Source organism: Bos indicus x Bos taurus, chromosome 27 (genome assembly GCF_003369695.1).
Source record: "Bos indicus x Bos taurus breed Angus x Brahman F1 hybrid chromosome 27, Bos_hybrid_MaternalHap_v2.0, whole genome shotgun sequence".
Lineage (NCBI taxonomy): Eukaryota > Metazoa > Chordata > Mammalia > Artiodactyla > Bovidae > Bos > Bos indicus x Bos taurus.
Window position 1 is genome coordinate 37,092,928 of NC_040102.1, and position 18,404 is coordinate 37,111,331.

Genomic DNA, 18,404 nt, shown 5'->3' on the forward strand with positions numbered 1-18,404 from the left:
TTTGGCTCCTTTCGCGGCTGCGTGGTCGTCCACGTGTGAGTGGGCCTCACTGTGTTACGCGTTGTCCGTGGACGCGAGTTCCTCCACCTTTGGGGTGTTGAGAGTAGCGCTGCTGTGAATGTGTATATGGGGTCTTTTTTTTTTCTTTTGAACACCTGTTTTTAATTTTTTTGAATATATACCGAGAAACTGAACTGCTGGTGCATGTGATGACCCTGTGTATAACTTTGAGGAAGTGCCAGGGTGCTTCCCACAGGTGCTGGCATCGCTGTCCACTCCCCCCAGCAGTTCCCCGGGACTCTGGTTCCTCTCCCCCATCTTGGGCCTTTGTAACTGCCCCTCATCGGAGTGGATGGGAGGTGCTTTCTCATCCTGGCCTATTTGTATATCCCTCCAGGCTAGTGACGTTGAGCATCTTTTCATGTGTTTTCTGGCTGTGTTATAGTATCTTCTTTGGAGAGATGTGAATGGTAGTCAAATACATAATAGTCCTTCAGTTCTTTAAATGCTAATAGGAGGAAGCCCCAGGAGACAGCAGGAGAGAGGTTGAGATAACACAAGAAAATGGTAGGTGGTCCAGGGTCTGAGAAGCTGGGAAGAGACAGGGTCGAGAGTGTTAAGTGGAGGGATCAGCCTGGGGTTGGAGGAACAACACTGAAGTTTTAACCAGATTGAAGGAGGAACGGTGGGCATGAATGCTGTCCGTTCTACAGGAAACTGAGGAATTTCTTATCTGAAGGCAAAGTCTGGTCATGAAGAGTAGGGAGAGTTGGCGAGGTTTGAGAAGCAGGAACGGTTTGGAATAATCTCTAATGGAGTAAAGAGGCTGATGATGGAGAAACAGCTATACTTCGGAAACAGGCAACTTTGAAGGCCTAGCTGACCCTGGAAACCGTACGTCATGTTTTGTGGTTTATAAAATACCTTGACTCTCTCAGTACTTAGCGGTCAGGGTTTACAGCCAGAAGAGAAAGGTGGTTGGGTTGGTTTTGGATTGAGATTTTCCCTGGGAGAAGGTACTAAGGTAAGAGAATTGATTATATTAGAACCAAATAATAGGCCACGAAGCCTAGGCCGGAAGGTGAAGGTAACTGATTAAACAGATGCTGAACTGTATCAGCCGATGTCCGGAGTGAGGCAGTTGTCAAAGAGAAGACGACAAAAGAGTAAACTCCGGGCCGGGACAACAGTGACGTTCACCGGAGAGTCTGAGCAGAGTGAGGCGGGACGTGACCGAAAGGGTGACGGGCCGAGTGAAAACCAGAGGGGAGTACGGAAGCGCAGGGCCCGGGAGGGAGGGGCAGGCAGACCCCCTGTCTGTGAGTGACCTGGAGAAGGCGGTGTTGGCGTGGGGTGCCAGGCGTGCTGCTGCGCTCGGGTGGGGACTAACTTGCAACAGTGGGGACGGGAAGAAGACCTCAGGAAAACGCCTCACTCCCGTGCCCACCCCCTCCGCCGCTGCCCTGAATCAGATCCGGCACCGCCCTTATCCCTGAGCTGTCTTTCTTTCTTGAGCTGTGTGCGGCCCGTGGCACAGGGGGCTTCTTACATAGTTCAGAATCACAGAAGTGGTTATTTCCGGATGGTAGAATAATGCATTTATTTTTGTATTTTTTTTCTGAATTTCATCTTCTCTGTGTTGGGTTGTTTTTTTTTCCCCAATTGGAAGAAAACTGTTTTGAACATCTTTTTATTAATATTGTTACCATGAAAGCATAAAAAAATTGAAGCCAGTTTTCTTTTATACTTCCTGAGATTTTTTTTCCTAATTATGCTAAGGGACTTTGACTCTTCTCATGACAGGATTAGAGAGCAGTGGTTCTCAAACTTCAGTGTGTGTCCTGGGCCCTAACCCCAGAGTCTCTGATTCAGTAAATCTGAGCCGGGGACCCAAGAATGTGCATTTCTGGCAAGTTCTTAGGATGCTGGTGGTGTTGGTGTGGGGCCCTCACTTGGAGAACCACTGATACAGAGAAGAAGGTGCAGCTGAGCGGAGCAGCTCTGTAAAGAGTGGGATAAAGGCTGAAGTGACAAGATCTCTCAGTAAGATGTCCCCACCTTTCTAATCGTCCCTCTCTTTTGTCCTTTTTACAGAATATAAGATGGGAAACAGGAGAAAATGGGGACATGTTTTGTGTGCCCCCAACATTTGTCACAGTCAGAATTTTACCCTTTCTCCCCACACTCTCACACACCGCCTGGATCTTCTCTGAGCAGCACAAGGGTGGGAGAGGCTGAGAGGTAGATTTGTGTTTGCACGCGTGTCATCTCTGAGCATCAGCAGTTCATTTGGGCTGACACTGATCTGAGCCACATTTATTCTTCAGAAATAGTTACCTAGCAATGCTATTTTTTTGGTACTGAGAAGTCAGTGTTTTAAAATATTTAGCCACATTTCAACGTAAAGTCTTGTCTTTTTTTCGTGGTGAGGCTAGCTAACACTTGATTCTCATGACTGGCCCTGCCCTGAAGTTGCACACGTATGATTTTAGGTGAAGGCTAATCCTGCTGCAAAACAAAGCTTTGATGCATAAGAAAATGTTCCTTTTACACTTGTGTTTTTCATTGTAATTTTTACAATTCTCCAGCAGCCAGGCGTTCCCGTTTGTTGTTGTAAGTGTATTATGTCAAATGTCATTTCTGTCTCCTGGTTGTAATCATTTAAATCTTGATTTCAGCTGATGAGTAAAGAGTCCCCTGTGTCTGCTGGGAATGATGCCTATGTTGACCTTGATCGCCAGGTACCTGGTTTTGCATTGTTTCTATTTGTGCAGAGGTTGAAGGGTAAACTTTGGATGTTAATGAAAAGGATGTTTCAGCTCATGAAATATATTGGTGTAATTCTTTATTTTTTACCTAAAATGCAAGAATTACGGTCACTTTTTTTTAAAGCCACTTTACTAATGGATGGTAAACATTTGTAATAAAATTTGTAATTTGTAACTAACATAATTTATTAAATAAATTAGCTTCTGTAATTTACTATATTTTGTGTTTTCTAGTCATGGTTTTTCTTTTTCTGTTAGTGATAGCTTTCTGTATGCCACGTTTAAGAAAACAGATGCAGTCCTGGAACATGGCATGCATTAGTCCTACGATTTATTTAGAACACAAAAGATATTTTGCCTTTTATTTCATGTTACTCTTCAATGACAAAAGTTTCTTTTTCCTTTCATCTTTCTGAAGATGTGAACAATCTGTCAGGAGATACTTAAATGCACTAAGGAGCTACTATATTTTTCTAAGGAACTCTGCAATATATTCTTACAGTTTTTAACAGAAAAGTTGATTTGTAATTTTAATTATTGCTTTTTAATGAAAGGTTGTTGCATTGTCAGTCGCTGTATTCTGCTCTGGGACCTCCGTTCCACAGCATGAATAGAAACCTTCGTGTTGTCTCCTCTCATTTCTTCCCTGTGGTTTCTAAATGTTTTGCAGGAAAATCTTTGGGTATGCTATAATTTTAGCCCAAATTGTTATTTGTCTTTTCCTTACTCTGTGGCATCTGAGTTTAAGCTTGTTACCTTGAATGCACTTTTTGTTTTTGTATCCATTACACAGAGATTTGATCACATGAAATGAAAAGCCAATATAATTTTATTTTCATCAATTTTTTTCTTCTAAAAAGTCAATTAACTTTAATGTTTTCATACATTGCTAACTTAGAGTTTATCATAATAATGGGACTGTTTGGTTTGTGCTGAGAATCAGGGTAATAAAAACCTTTCATTCTGAAACTGATAAAATTAACACAGAGGTTTAATATGATTGAACATTTGTGTTGAAATACACTAGCTATTTATTTTAACAGCTGAACCCCTGTTCTAGCTTGTATAGATTTTACCAAAGTAAAATTTCTCAGTTATTACAGAATCAAAACATTACCAAGAACCAGGTAGCCCAGATAAGAAAAGATGTACAAGAGAACAAAATTCAAAGTTCAGAAAAGACAAAGCTTAGGACTAAAAGATATTCACAGTTAGAAGTGGCTACTTAACAACAGAAATTTGGTCTAAATTATTTCCAAACAATGCGAAGTTTATTTATAAATTTCCAGATTTGTTCATTGAACATTTATCACGCATCAAAAAAAAAAAAAAAGAAATGTCTTGTTTTGACTCATGCAAAAGGGTTCTTGATTTCTGCTGTCCGCAGAAAGAGAAGGGAGTTCTCTGCTCTACATGTGTGGTTATTAGCTGTTGCCGTGTCATATTCCAGTGCTGACTGTAGCTCTTTGTCTCTGCCCAGCTGAAGAAAACTTCAGAAGAACTAAACGAAGCTTTGTCGGCCAAGGAAGAAATTGCTCAAAGGTGCCACGAGTTGGATCTGCAGGTAAGAGGGCTGTTCCCAGACCACCTGTCTGAAATGCACTCTGTGGGTCCCACCGCACACAGTGGGTCCCTCTTGCAGTTCAGTTTGACTATAACACAGCCTAATTAGAGAAGAAAAATCCTGGGAAAAGAGTGCAGACCTAGCAAAGATCAGAGTTTTCCTTCCTTCTCACAACTCCAGTAAATTCACGATAAATGAATGAAAATGGGATAAGCCCACAGAAAGAAAGAGGAGGGAGACCAGCACTCAGGAGACAGGGGGAGATTTTTAAAAGTCCTGACTTTTGTAGTGTTTGCCAGTCTCCACGGTATACACACTCCCAGTGACCAGTACCAGTTGCTAATGGTTTAACAGTCGGCTCACCTGTCTCCTGAGTATTTAACAAGCAGCTCGGTTACAGCCAGCAATAGCGCACCACACACGTTATCCACTTCTGAAGGCCAAAGACAGTTGGGAAAAGTGCTGAATGGCCTAAGAGGAGTAATGCAGTGACCAGGAACTCTTATAAGAGGGGATGGGGACTTCTCTGGTGTTCCAATAGGTAAGAATCTGCCTGCCAACCCAGGGGATGTGGGTTCAATCCCTGGCCCCGGAAATGCTGCAGGGCAGCTAAGCCTGTGCCCCGCAACTTCTGAGTCCGCACTGTAGGGCCTGAGGGCCGTAGTTACTGAGCCTGGGCGCCTGCAGCCCATGTTCTGCAATAAGAGAAGCCACCAAATAAGACGGCCGGGCACCCCAGCTGGAGAGTGGCACCCACTTGCTGCAACTAGTATGCCCAAGCGCAACGACAGAGACCCAGTGCCACCAAAAACAAAGATAAATAGTTTTAAAAATAACAATAAAGAGGGATGGGCTGCTGTAGCCAAACCCCAGAGAATGGCACGGAGCCCCCCACCCCCACCCCCACATGGTAGAAGGCTGCAGCGAGGTACAACAGGGTCTCCTGGAGGAGAGCGCCCCCAACGCGTGTCACCCGCTGCAGACACCCTGACCTGAAGCCAGCTTGCTACCAGAGGGTGCTCTTCTAAAGAGTTAAGCGAACAGAAGTATGGGACGATAGACTCAGTGTTAGTACCGCAGGGTTAGGCTCTTTGCATTTTGACCTTTCTGGGTTCTCGAGTTTACAGAGAGCATGTGAAGAAAAATGCGTAGCAAAAAAGAGCAGGGTCAAGGTGAACAGGAAACTAGCCCTAGAGGAAGTAGAGAAATTGGGGTAGTAGAAAAGTTTTCTCTTTGATTATTTAATGCCCCTGTGAAACTGGCAAAGATGCTGCATCTCTAAAGTAAGGACAAGATGCTGTTTTCAAAAGAAAAAAGTCAGAGATCAAGAAACACATGAAATATTAGTCGCTCAGTCGTGTCTGATGCTTTATGACCCCGTGGACTGTAGTCCGCCAGGTCTTCTTTCCATGGGATTCTCCAGGCAAGAATACTGGAGTGGGTGCCATTTAGTATTCCAGGGGATCTTCCTGACCCAGGGATTAGACCCAGGTTTCCTGCACTACAGGCAGATTCTTTCCTGTTTGAGCCACCAGGGAAGCCCCTCAGACTGAGAGGAACACTTAAGTAAATTAAAAATAGAATTGTCAAAATAAAAATCCAGTAGAATAGTTAAAAATGAAGTTGAAGAAATCTTTCATTGATAAAAAGAGAATAAGAAATAAAATGTATTTGTCTTGGATTTACAGCAAAACCAGAGGGGAGGACAGAGTGGACGAGGTCCAGATGGTGCACGATTGGCCGCATATTGATACTTACTAAAGCTGGGTAGTGGTACTCAGATCTGATGTTTTCTGCCAGAAGCATTTTTCTTTGAAGGCATTAATAGTTGGTCGTTGCTTCGGATGCACGTAGAATTGTGATGAGAGCAGACTTGTTCGGTTGTATAGTAAATAATACCTAGTCATAATGTAAGTGCCCCTGGAGAAGGGCATGGCAGCCCACTCCAGGATTCTTGCCTGGGAAATCCCATGGACAGAGGAGCCTGGTGGGCTACAGTCCATGGGGTCACACAGAGCTGGACACGACTGAGCGACTGAGCATGCACACATGTGAGTGCTGTTAGTTGCTTTTCAGATTTTAAAATGTAGCTATGCATAAATTATTCACGCTAATAAGATTGGTTGTTTTCACCAGCAGAATATAAGTATTATCCTTGGTAGTATAACATTCAGTCGTGCGCTGGGATTGGCCCTCTGTCTCATGAGTGACGTGGTGGCACAGGCCAGCTCATCGCTCGCTGTGTTGTCTGTGGTGCTTTTGTGCTGCAGAGTCGGGGCTGAGGACCCACGGCGAGACCCGTGGCCCTGAAGGGCTGAGCTGTTCACAGCTTGTCCTCTGGCCTGCAGAATTCCATGAACCGTATATAGTCCACGGGGTCACAAAGAGTCAGACACGACTGAGCGACTTTCACTTTCATGAACTGATTGACGATGTATGGCAGAAACCAACACAACATTGTAAAGCAGTTATCCTCCAGTTAAAATGAATACATAAATTAAAAGAAATTAGGAACAAAGAAATGAGTTTTTAAGATTTAAAGCCTTAAATATTTATTTAAAAAAGAATACAAGAGCAGAAATAGACGCACGGTATAGAATTGAGCTGTTGGTCTATTCTGAGAAAACACTCGTGCGGTTATGGAAATCTGACAAGATAGACAGCTGGCATTTCAGACGCATTCGTTTATTCAACAGACATTGAGCACCCACTGCAGACCTTCCCCTGCCCTGTGGCTGCTGTGGATACAGTGAAGTTGAGGGGAACACAGAACTGGATGAACATCCTTGCCCCCAGGCGCTTACGTGCGCACGAAGAAGACAGACAGTAAACAGGATAAGACTACAGTCTGTCGTGTGCTGATAAGGGTTCTAGAGAGAGGGAGACTCGGGGGAGCAGGGTGGGAGGAATTTGTTCTGATGGGTTGTCAGCAAAGCCTACCAGCGGAGGCAGCGAGTTTGTAAGAGATCCTAAGAACGCGGAGGAGCTGGTCTCCCAGTCTTCCCCGGAGGAGCGTCCAGATCAGCGCACCGGAGTGGAGCTGGAGAGAGGAACCGTCCACAGAGGCCAGACAGGCCTTGGGAAAGGCTCAGTAAAGGGGAAGCCATTGCAGGCTTGTGAGCAGAGTCATCCTGTGATACAAGTTTTATTTTCGTGGGTTTTGATGGCTCCTCGGTGGAGACTAGACCAAGGGGGAGGGCCAACTCATGGAGACTGATTCAGACACCTTTGGAACAATCAGGCGAAAATTTAGGTTGGCTTAAATCAGAATTGAGGGGTGGTAAGAAGTGGCGGCAATCTGTTTGAAGGCAGAGCCGCTGATGTTTGCTGAAAGAGTGGATGTGGATGTGAGGATGAGCTGTGACGGATCCTGACTGAGCAAGTGGAAGGACAGAGTTAGCACTGCTGAGATGGGGAGACGGCGGGCAGGCTGGCCGGGGTGCAGGTGAGAGTCCCACCTGCACAGGTTAAAGTCAGACGCTTCGTGGACAGGATCCCAGTTTGGGATCCCAGGCTGGAAATAGAAACATTCGAGCTCTCAGTGAATAAGTGGTGTTTACAGCCCAGCTACTGAAAGACATCAGTGTATTTAGGAAGGAAAAGCCATGGGTGCCCCAAGGCAGGGCCATGGAGAGGACCAGGAGAGGGAGGTGTTCTGGGAGCCGCAGGAAGCAGAGCTCCGCTGGTGCTGGGGGTGGTGGGGCAGGAGCCCTGCTGGAACAGGTTCAAGAGGAAATAGGGGCAGAGATGGAGAATTGGAAGTGGAGGTGGCTTCTGCTTTTCCAGGTTCTTGAGATGTAGTTGGCCTAAGGTAAACTGCCCACTTTTGAAGTGTACAATTCTGATGCCTGTTGGCATCACCACAGTCAGGGTAACGGGGTTCTCTGTCGTCTTCCAGTCCCGGCACTGCTTCCTGTCTCTGTGGATTCGCTTGTATCTTCTAGAATCACATGTAAAAGGAGTCAGACACACTGTACTCTCTTTCTGCCTGGCTTCTTTTTTTTTTTTTGAGATTCATTGATATTGTTGGTATCAATAGTTAATTCTTTTGTTGTCAAACAGTTTTCTGTTGAATAGATGTGCTGTTATTTAGCTATTCACCTGTTGATAAATATTTGTTTTTCTGTGTTTGTGTTAGTCACTCAATCCTGTCCGACTCTTTGCGACCCCATGGACTGTAGCTCGCCAGGCTCCTCTGTCCATGGGATTTTCCAGACAAGAAAACTGGAGGGGTTGCCATTGCCTTCTCCAAGGGATCTTTCCGACCCAGGCACTGAACCTGGGTCTCCTGCATTGCAGGCAGATTCTTTACCATCTGAGCCACCAGGGAAGCTATCACAAACGAAGCTGCTGTAAACATTCTGCATCTCCGTGTGAACATATATCTTGTTTCTCTGTGGTGAATAAATACCTAAGAGTAAACTGTCTGCGTCATGCGGTGGTTCCATGATTAATTTTTTAGGAAAATGCAAACCAGGTGTTCACAGCGTTCAGAACAGCACACATTCTCACCGGTGTGTCAAATCCCACTTGTGTGCATCTTCGCCAGCGTTTGGCGAAGCCAGTCTCTAATGTTCGGCTTCCTAGTGGGAGTGAGTGTATGGATATAACATTATGGTCTCAACTTGCTTTTCCTTGGTGAGTAATCGTGAGTGTCTCTTTTGTCTACTTGGTTGCCGTTGGGTGTGTATCTGCTTTCTCACCCAGTCTTGCCCTACTCTTTGCGGCCACATGTACGTAGCACAGCAGGTCTTCTGTCCATGGAATTTTCCCGGGAGGAATACTGGAGTAGGTTGCCATTTCCTACTCCAGGGGATCTTCCTGACCCAGGGATCGAACCTGCATCTCTTGCACCACTGAGCCACCTGTGAAGCCTTTTACATGTCTTCTTTGGTGAATTGTCTTTTCAAATAGGAAATTTTAAAAATGAATTATTGCTTGCTTTTACATACTGGTCTGTCTATACAATATTCCTAAATAATATAAATGTTTTAAGTGGACATTACTTGTACTTTTTAAAAACAGGCTTTAATTCATAATGGCTTCCCTGGCGTCTCAGATGGTAAAGAATCTGCCTGCAGTGTAGGTCGGGAAGATCCTCTGGAGTAGGGAATGGCCACCCCCTTCAGTATTCTTGCCTAGAGAATTCCATGAACAGAGGATCCTGGTAGGCTACAGTCTGCAGAGTCACAAAGAGTTGGAGACAACTGAGCAACTAACACACACACACACAATTCATAATGGTGATTTACAAGTGATTAATGCAGATTCCAGCGTAATTGGAGAAAACAACCCCTGTCTTTCTACATTCTAACAGGTCGCAGCACTGCAGGAGGAGAAAAGCAGTCTGTTGGTCGAGAATCAGGTATTAATGGAAAGACTTAATCAATCAGATTCTATAGAAGATCCTAACAGTCCAGCAGGAAGGAGGCATCTGCAGCTCCAGACTCAGTTAGAGCAGCTCCAGGAAGAAACATTCAGGTAAAGGACCCCTCACTCAGCTCTAATCCTTTAAAATCTGGTAATGTCTTTTGCAGTTAAGAATATAGTGTTAGGGCTTCCGGGTAGCTGCAGACCAAGGTGGCTCTGTGATTAGCCACTTCCCAAAAGTCTTCCCACACACTGTGAAATGAGCACACGTCTAGGAAAGTTCTCGCCCTCAACCTGACTTGCAGACAGAACGCCCCAGTCGAACCGTGACTGTGGACGAAGGGAAGGAGCAGATCCCACCCCCACCCCACCAGGTGCTTGGAGACAACTAAAGTCAGACTGAGAAAAACATCAGGAAGAACTAGCAAAGGGGCCTGAGGGTGAGTAGGAATGGTCACTGGAAAGATTAAGCTCACTCAAAATTGGAAATCAAATTTAAAACAAAAAAAGGAAATTAGATCACAAACTGCAGGGATAGGATTTCAAATTAAGTGTATCTTCTTAAAGGGCCAGATGCCCCCCCCCCCCAAAAAATTTTTTTAACCAGGCATGGAATTTAAAGATTGTGCCTTCCAGCGCACAGTTTAAGGGCATAAGAGAAAGGCCAGGGGTGACGTTTATAGAGACAGATGTAGTTAAAGGGCAAGCCGATGTAAGGGAGTCGTCCTCTAACACATCTTCTCGAGGAGGAAAGGGCCACAAAGGAAGAGGGCCCACTAGCAGTCGGGTGATAAAAGGAAAATCTGGTGTCCTGCAAGTCAGAACAAAGCGCAAAGTCTAAGGACCTGGCAGGATGATAAAAATACTGTGTTAACGATTTTCTAGAAAATGTATCATGACCCATTTATTACCTAGCCGTAGATTTTCAGTGTTAAAAGTGTGGGTGAAATTAAGTATCGTTACTTATCCACTAACTTGATACGGTTACGTATCTACCAGTCTTTATTTTTCTCCAGTGATGTGATGTTTTGTTTTGTTTTGTTTGCCTTGACCAGAAAAAAGTGCAGTTTCTTAGTCTTCCCCGAAACCTAAGGCAAATAGTCCATTGCTTCTGGTCTGCAGCCGCAGTTTAGACTGTAATCTGAGGACCCTTTCGGAGAGTCTTCAGGCCCTCTCTTCCAGCTGCATATCTGTTAGACTGGATTTCCTTCATGAACCTCAGCCAAAAAACCCTCACATCAGACGCATGTAGAAACAGGAGAACCCAGCTGTCTTCGAGTAAACCAGTGATTTGAATCACAGAATGTAAAAAACATTGCCACTCTTCTCACCATTTTTAGAAAGTAGTTGTGTTTCATAAACAATATATTGTATTAACATAATGGGTTTATTACTATTATTTTAAAATGGCTAACATCTCATTTATCAGTATTCTTTAAACAAATCTGAAAAGAAGAGTAGCAAACTCAATCCAGTGCTATAGTAAAAATAAGCTTTATCCCAGAAATATTATTAAATCTGTTATAATAACTATTAATTCTATTACAGTAGATAAATGTATTATGCCTCCTCCATAAGTTAAAGGAAAAGGAAGAATAAACAATAAGCTTGGTACATGAAATTATCAGTAAAGTTAAGAATATAAGATGAAGATGAGTATTAATCTGTTAATATTATTTGACTTTTTTCTTGACACTCTAAAAATCCTGGCTTTGCCCCTTGCTAGCTGTATAACCTTCGGCATACCTCCATTTCTCTAAGATGGTCTAATAGTTTTGTCTACCCTCTAGAATTTTTGTGAGCATTAAATGAATTAATATATGTAAAGTACTTTAAGAATATTGCCTGGCACATAGAAGCTATATAAGATTTAGCTGTTGTTACTTTTCTAGAAAATGAAATAAGAAAAAGAAATGAGATTAAAATACTGGAAAGACAAAAAATAAATGATCATTGTTTATAGATAATGTGTGTCCACCCAGAAAATAGAAGAGAGAACTGAGAAGTCCTTAGAACCAATAAACATTTAAGAGAGAGAGGGTTATGTTCACCTTTGCTTATGTCCCAGGTCTTTCTAGCAGTAACTAGTACCACCGGGAAAATTCTGCTCATAAGTATATAAATGAAGAAGAAGAAAAAATTGTAATGCTTACCCTAATGGAAACAGCTTGGTACCTGTGCAACAAAATACAGACACCAGTGACACAAATGATCCATAAACCAGTCCAAGTATATATAAAAATTTATAATATGATAAAAGTGGCATTTTCTAATCCAATAGGGAAAGGTTATTTGTTAAATAGTTTGGGAATGATTGGTAGGTGTTTTGATAGGAAAAGTTAGATTCCTGCTCTGTATCATATACCCAAATGGTTTCCAGAGAAATTGAAAACTTTAATGTTAAAAAAATGAAACCCTATAAATACTAACAGAAAATAACGAATTAGAAGAAAAAAATTCTAATTGTGCATTAGAAGCAAAAACTATGAAGGGTGAGATTCATTAGTTGAATTGGATAAAAACTAGGAGTCTTATGCTTTAAATACATAAACAAAATTAAAATAACCAGTGATAAACATTTGTGACTTGAGAGAGAATCCTGTAAATCCAAAGGAAAGGTGTATGTGTTAAGCAAAACAGATTCGTACATGGAATTCCCCAGCAGCCCAGTGGTTAGGACTCTGCGCTTTTATGGCAGAGGGGCTGAGTTCAGTCCCACAAGCCGTGAGGTACGGCCAAAAAAGCAGCAAGAGATTAAAATAAATTAGGAACCATATTATCCATATTTGAGAGGTGAAAAGATCCATGAAAAGAAGTCAGGCTGGAAGTTACACTCCATAAATGTTAACAGGAAGTACCTGCCTAGAGTAATGCATGATTTTTATCTTCTTTGTTTTTCTGCATTTTTTTACATTTCTAAAGGGAGTATGTTCATTTCCTAATTAAAAATAAAACTTAATAGCTGATATATTTTGAAAAATAGCATTTGGTGTCTACCTTTCTGAGTAGAGAATGGCGGTTGTTGTCTTTCTTCAAGTCTTAGAACGGCAGAATCTGTTTCCAGGATAGTTAAAACTTGGAAATACGGCATATGGTCACAAAAGTGGGAGACAAGTTCAAGAAGAACGTATTGTCATTGTTTTTAACTTACTTTTGCTGTTCTAAGAAGAATTATTAGACAGTAGAGCTTTCTGGGTCTGTTTCGTTTTGATGACAGGCTTGAAGCAGCCAAAGATGACTATCGAATACGCTGTGAAGAGCTGGAGAAGGAGATCTCTGAACTTCGGCAGCAGAACGATGAGCTGACCACTCTGGCAGACGATGCTCAGTCTCTGAAGGATGAAATAGATGTTCTTAGGTAACCCAGCCCCCCATCCCTGTGGGATCTCAGACCTGCCAGGCCCCCGGGGTTCACCTCCATGGAACCATTTCTCATCTTGTAAAGCGGGAATAGTACACACGCCCACTCAGGCTGACACGTGGAACTGAGTGAGCCTATGTTTCTAGGCACTCGGAACAGTATCTGGCAGTAAGTGCTGCATATAAATGTTGGTTAAGTAGGAGTTAATCTCTGACCAGCACTTCATGCTTGCGTAGCTGTGAGGTTTCTCTCTGCTGCTCCTGGGTTGTCATTCTGTGTCGTCCAGCTGATCCGTTGTCCACTTGCTCAGATCCTATCTCCCCTACGAGGCTCATTTCCTTGCTGGACTCAGCTGCGCTCTCACCGGGCCCCTCGCTCCCTGCTGCTTCGGTTCTCCACTGTTCTGCCTGTTTAACCTGTCCTCCGTCGGATCATTCCAACCATCTGTATCTTACCCTTTGGCTCTTTAAATGCTGAGAACGAATAGAGAAAATCACATAGTGATGTCATTTTTGTCCTCCTGCAGACTGATGATCCTCGCCCTCCTCTGGGCTCCCCCCATGTGCCCCCCGTTCTGCTGCCCATCCGTGGATGGCTCTGTCCCCACCTAGCTTGTCGCTGCTCTGAGTTTTCCTGACTCTTCTCACCTCTCCGTCCGCCCCCCCACTCCTGAGCTGCAGTCTCGGTGCATGACGTTGCCCCCTGCACCGAGGGACGGGGTCATGACCCGTGGACCCGCTGCGTGCTGTCTCCTGCATCCCCACCGTGTTTGGCCTCTGCTGCCTGCATGCAGACTGGTGCCCTGTCCACTGCTGACTCCTGGTGCTCTGGTCTGAGCCCTTCTTGGCTCTGCAGGGGCCGGTGCCACATCAGTTATCACTTCTCTTCCCATTTGAATCTCCGGCCACCCCCCCCCCCCCCCCCCGCCCCTGCCAAGCATCTATTTGTATGTTTCGGTTCCTCTCTTCTTAGAAACAGTGAGAGAAGTATTACTCTCTGCTTCTCTCCAGAACAGATTTAGATTACACGGGGTCAGATTTACATTCTCTCCTTAACCCACTAGAGTTCGCCACCGCCCCCCCCGCAACTGCTCCTCTGAAACAGCTGTTCCTCTGGTCACTAATAACATCCAGTTGCCAAATTATTTGGACACTGTACAGTATATTTTGCTTTTGTGCTGCATGGAACTCTGTGACTACCTGCTCCTGCGTGCATTCCTTAAATTTTATGTAATGTTCTTCATTACAAATTTTGCTGTCACTTTGGTCATACTTTTGAACCTGCCCAAAAAACTAAGCTGGACTCGACCTTTGGTCTCATCATTTCATTAGAACATGTTACTTCCTGGCGATCTTCTTGGTTTATCCCTGTCTACAGCAGCTTTACAACTGTGGGTGTGTTTGTGATTCCTGGTTTCCCATCTCGTTCTAGACATTCTTCTGATAAAGTTTCTAAACTAGAAGGCCAAGTAGAATCATATAAGAAGAAGCTAGAAGATCTAGGTGATTTGAGGCGGCAAGTTAAGCTCTTAGAAGAAAAGAATACTATGTATATGCAGAACACAGTCAGTCTAGAGGAGGAGCTGCGAAAAGCCAACGCGGCTCGGAGTCAACTCGAGACGTATAAGAGACAGGTAAGAAGGTTGGCCTGGTTTCTTGACGTTGTTTGCAGCTGAATTCCCCAGAGTCACACTGGCTCATCAGAGTCCACTGACTTGTTTCCACGGTGTTTGGTTTTTCACCTCTGAAACTTGGTTCTTATCCAGAGGTTATCGATTGGTCCCTACAGCAGATACTTCTGTTACGTCTTAATGTATTGCACTGAGTCTTGGCTGCTGTGCTCAGACTGCCTCTGGTTGCAGCAGTCGGGGAATCCTCTTTATTGAGGTTCGCTCAGGTGTATCCTTGCAGCGGCCTCTCTTGCTGCAGAGCCTGGGCTCTAGGAGCACGGGCTTCAGTAACTGTGGCACCTGGGCTCAGTGGTTGTGGCGCACGGGCTTAGTTGCCCTGCAGCATATGGGAGCTTCCCAGACCAAGACTTGAACCCACGTGCCCTGCATTGGCAAGCAGATTCTTAAACATTGGACCACCAGGGAAGGCCTATATGCTGATTTTACAATCTTGTCCAATTCCCGTATTACTACTTTTGGGAGGGGGGACCATTTTTGAGGTCTTTATTAAATTTGTTTTTATATTGCTTCTCTTTTATGCTTTGACTTTTGGGCCATAAGGCATGTGGGATCTTAGCCCCCTGACCAGGGATGGCACCTGAATCCCCTGCGCTGGAGGGCAGGGTCTTAATCCCTGGACCAGCATGGAAGTCCCCCATATGACTTCTAACGACGTCTATTAGTTTTCTTGTCAGAAGTCATATTTTACACAAATAAAAATCTTTTTATTTGTTTCTTTTTACAGCATATCCTTTTTTTCCTTCTTAGTCAGCATGCCTGACCTTTACTATAGTCTTGAACAGAAGCAATAATAATAGACAACCATTTCTTGTTGTTGATTTTTTATGCAGTACTTTAAATGTTTTACCAGTATATTATAAGGATTGCTTTTGGTTTCGGTAGCCACCTTTTCTTAAGAGTAACAAAATTTCGTTGTATTCCTAATTTCATGAGTGTTTTTCATAAGCGGATGTTGAATTTAATCAGCTACACCTTTGAGAGATGCCTGTGCTGCTTCTCCTTCCTGTTAATCTGATGAACTGTATCGATAGATCCCTATGCTTGACCATCCTTGCCTTCCTGAGATAAGCTCAGTTCAGTCGTAGCAGGTTTATTTGTTGTTTCACGTTGTTAGATTCACTTGGTTTATTTTACTTGGAATATTTTACCTCTACAATTAGTTTACTCAGTTTTCTATCTCGTGCTTTCCTTGTCTTCTGATTTTGGCATCAAAGTTATATTCACTTAATGTAACAGAGACGTTTTACTAGAACAGCCCTGTACACCATGTATGGCTGGTGGGGTTTTTTGGTGAATACATTTTTCCACATTTCATTATGAAAATTTTCAGCATACAACTAAGTTGAAAGGATTACTGAAAGTTAAATGTAGTCCAAAGAAGCTATGAATGTGATTAAAGGGTATTAAATTAAAATAAGAAATGATTTTATCAGAGTTCCAGAGAGAAGAACAGAATTATAGAGGGACATTATTTGAAGGAAAGAATGGCTGAGTGTTTTTCAGAATTAATGAAAGACATCAGATTTAGTATTAACCGTGAATTACAAACTGAATAAATAAAAAAGAATTCTACACCTATAATTATTATGGTGAAATTGTGCTATAGAATATAGAAATATTATACTCATTCTCTCTGTTTCTGATCTTGTTGTTCAGTCACTAAGTTGTCTCCAATTCTGCGACCCCATGAACTAGTTTCTGATCTGGAGCTTAATGTTATTTTATTTTTCGTTGTAATACTTCTCTTTCTGCAACTTCTCTTTTGGTGGCTATTCACGTCTACGTGATCATATTTAGTGGTATTTTATTCCTTTTATAATTGAGGTTTCTTTCTTTTCTTTAAGTATAACCCCAGTTTAACTTGCTTGGAGGGCTTATGCTTCTATTTTGCTTTTGTTCGTACTGTTCATGTTTTTCTGCTGTTGTTCTTAGTGGTTTATTTCTTTAACACTTTCGTGATTTGGGGTTTTGCTCTCATCTTTAGCTTTGAGAGTACTGGGGACCTGGTTGAGGCTGTGTTCTTCCAGGCAATACGTGTGTTTCGTATGCCAAATTTACCACTGTGTTACCAACCAGGGTGACTTAAATTAATTGCTTGGTTTAGGGTTTGCCAGACAAGACATATGGCAAAAATTCTAACACAAATCCATCTATCCACAGGCTATGGTTACACATTTTCAAGTTACACTTTATAAAACCCAGAACACTCACTTTAAGGCAGGCAAGTTTCCTTACTGACTTTGCCAGCTGATGGATTTTTTCCCTAACCTACCTATTTACTGACTCACTACCTTTCAGAATCCAAGATGGTTTAACAGCCACCACCTGCCTCCCAATATGTTAAAGGCCTGGGCCCCTGGCACTTCCGGTGGCATCTCACAGTGCCCGTAGCTTCCTCACAAACCTCCACTCTAGTTTTAGCCCCTGATGACCTTCCAGGCTATGGTTTTTCCTGTGGTCATGTATGGATGTGAGAGTTGGACTATGAAGAAGGCTGAGAGCCGAAGAATTGATGCTTTTGAGCTGTAGTGTTGGAGAAGACTCTTGAGAGTCCCTTGGACTGCGAGGAGATCCAACCAGTCCATTCTGAAGGAGATCAGCCCTGGGATTTCTTTGGAAGGAATGATGCTAAAGCTGAAACTCCAGTACATTGGCCACCTCATGTGAAGAGTTGACTCACTGGAAAAGACTGATGCTGAGAGGGATTGGGGGCAGGAGAGAAGGGGACGACAGAGGATGAGATGGCTGGATGGCATCACTGACTCGATGGACATGAGTTTGAGTGAACTCCGGGAGATGGTGATGGACAGGGAGGCCTGGGATGCTGCGATTCATGGGGTCGCAAAGAGTCGGACACGACTGAGCGACTGAACTGAACTGAACTGACCTCCCAGGCTTTCTTACAAGCTTATCAATGCCATCGGACGTTTTTCCCCCTTAGTATTTCTTTTGCTTCATGCTGAAAGGACTTCCAGACTGCCCAGTTACCTGTGTTACAGGAAACGAAAGTCCTGTAGGTTTTTCTAGGTTTGAGCATTTGTTCTTCCAGATGGTCTGGTTTTAGAACCCACAGTATCCAGGCAGATTTCTGTACCTAGGTTCTCTCCACTGAGTCAGGCTTCTGTAACTTACCTATTTTTTTTAGTATCTGTGGGGAAGATAATCTTCATAGATCTGTAGAAGAAATTTGATAATTTCTAATGTGTCAAATTATAAAAATTAATGATACCTTTCTATACCAGGTAGTAGAACTGCAAAATAGATTATCTGAAGAATCGAAGAAAGCCGATAAATTAGATTTTGAATATAAGCGGCTAAAAGAAAAAGTTGACAGTCTTCAAAAAGAAAAGGATGTGAGTATGTATATTGGCATTTTGGTTTTGATCAGTGTCAAAATTAAGAAAATGATATTTAATTCTTATTTTGGGTACGTTAATTTCTTGTTCTGTTTATAAATTTAAAGTTTAGAGATCCTATTGATTTTTCAAATTATTTTTAATTGGCAGCTAATTGCTTTACAGTATTGTGTCAGTTTCTGCCATCTGTCAACATGAATCAGCCATAGGTACACGCATGTCCCCTCCCTCTTGAACCACTCTCCCGCCTCCCACCCTTCTGAGTTGTCAGAGAGCATCGGATTCGACCTCCCTG

At 43.2% G+C, this 18,404-nt stretch overlaps 1 protein-coding gene across 4 annotated transcripts in view; it reads left to right on the top strand.

Moving 5' to 3' along the window:
* The window catches only part of HOOK3 (hook microtubule tethering protein 3), an 88,254-nt gene that overhangs the window by 34,745 nt on the left and 35,105 nt on the right, over positions 1-18,404 (top strand). For all 4 annotated transcript variants that reach the window (XM_027529887.1, XM_027529885.1, XM_027529886.1 and 1 more), the window contains 6 exons: positions 2,679-2,741; positions 4,249-4,332; positions 9,650-9,813; positions 12,920-13,060; positions 14,495-14,696; positions 17,996-18,106. In XM_027529887.1, the coding sequence (XP_027385688.1) occupies positions 2,679-2,741; positions 4,249-4,332; positions 9,650-9,813; positions 12,920-13,060; positions 14,495-14,696; positions 17,996-18,106 (765 nt within the window). The remainder of the gene's footprint in view (positions 1-2,678; positions 2,742-4,248; positions 4,333-9,649; positions 9,814-12,919; positions 13,061-14,494; positions 14,697-17,995; positions 18,107-18,404) is intronic.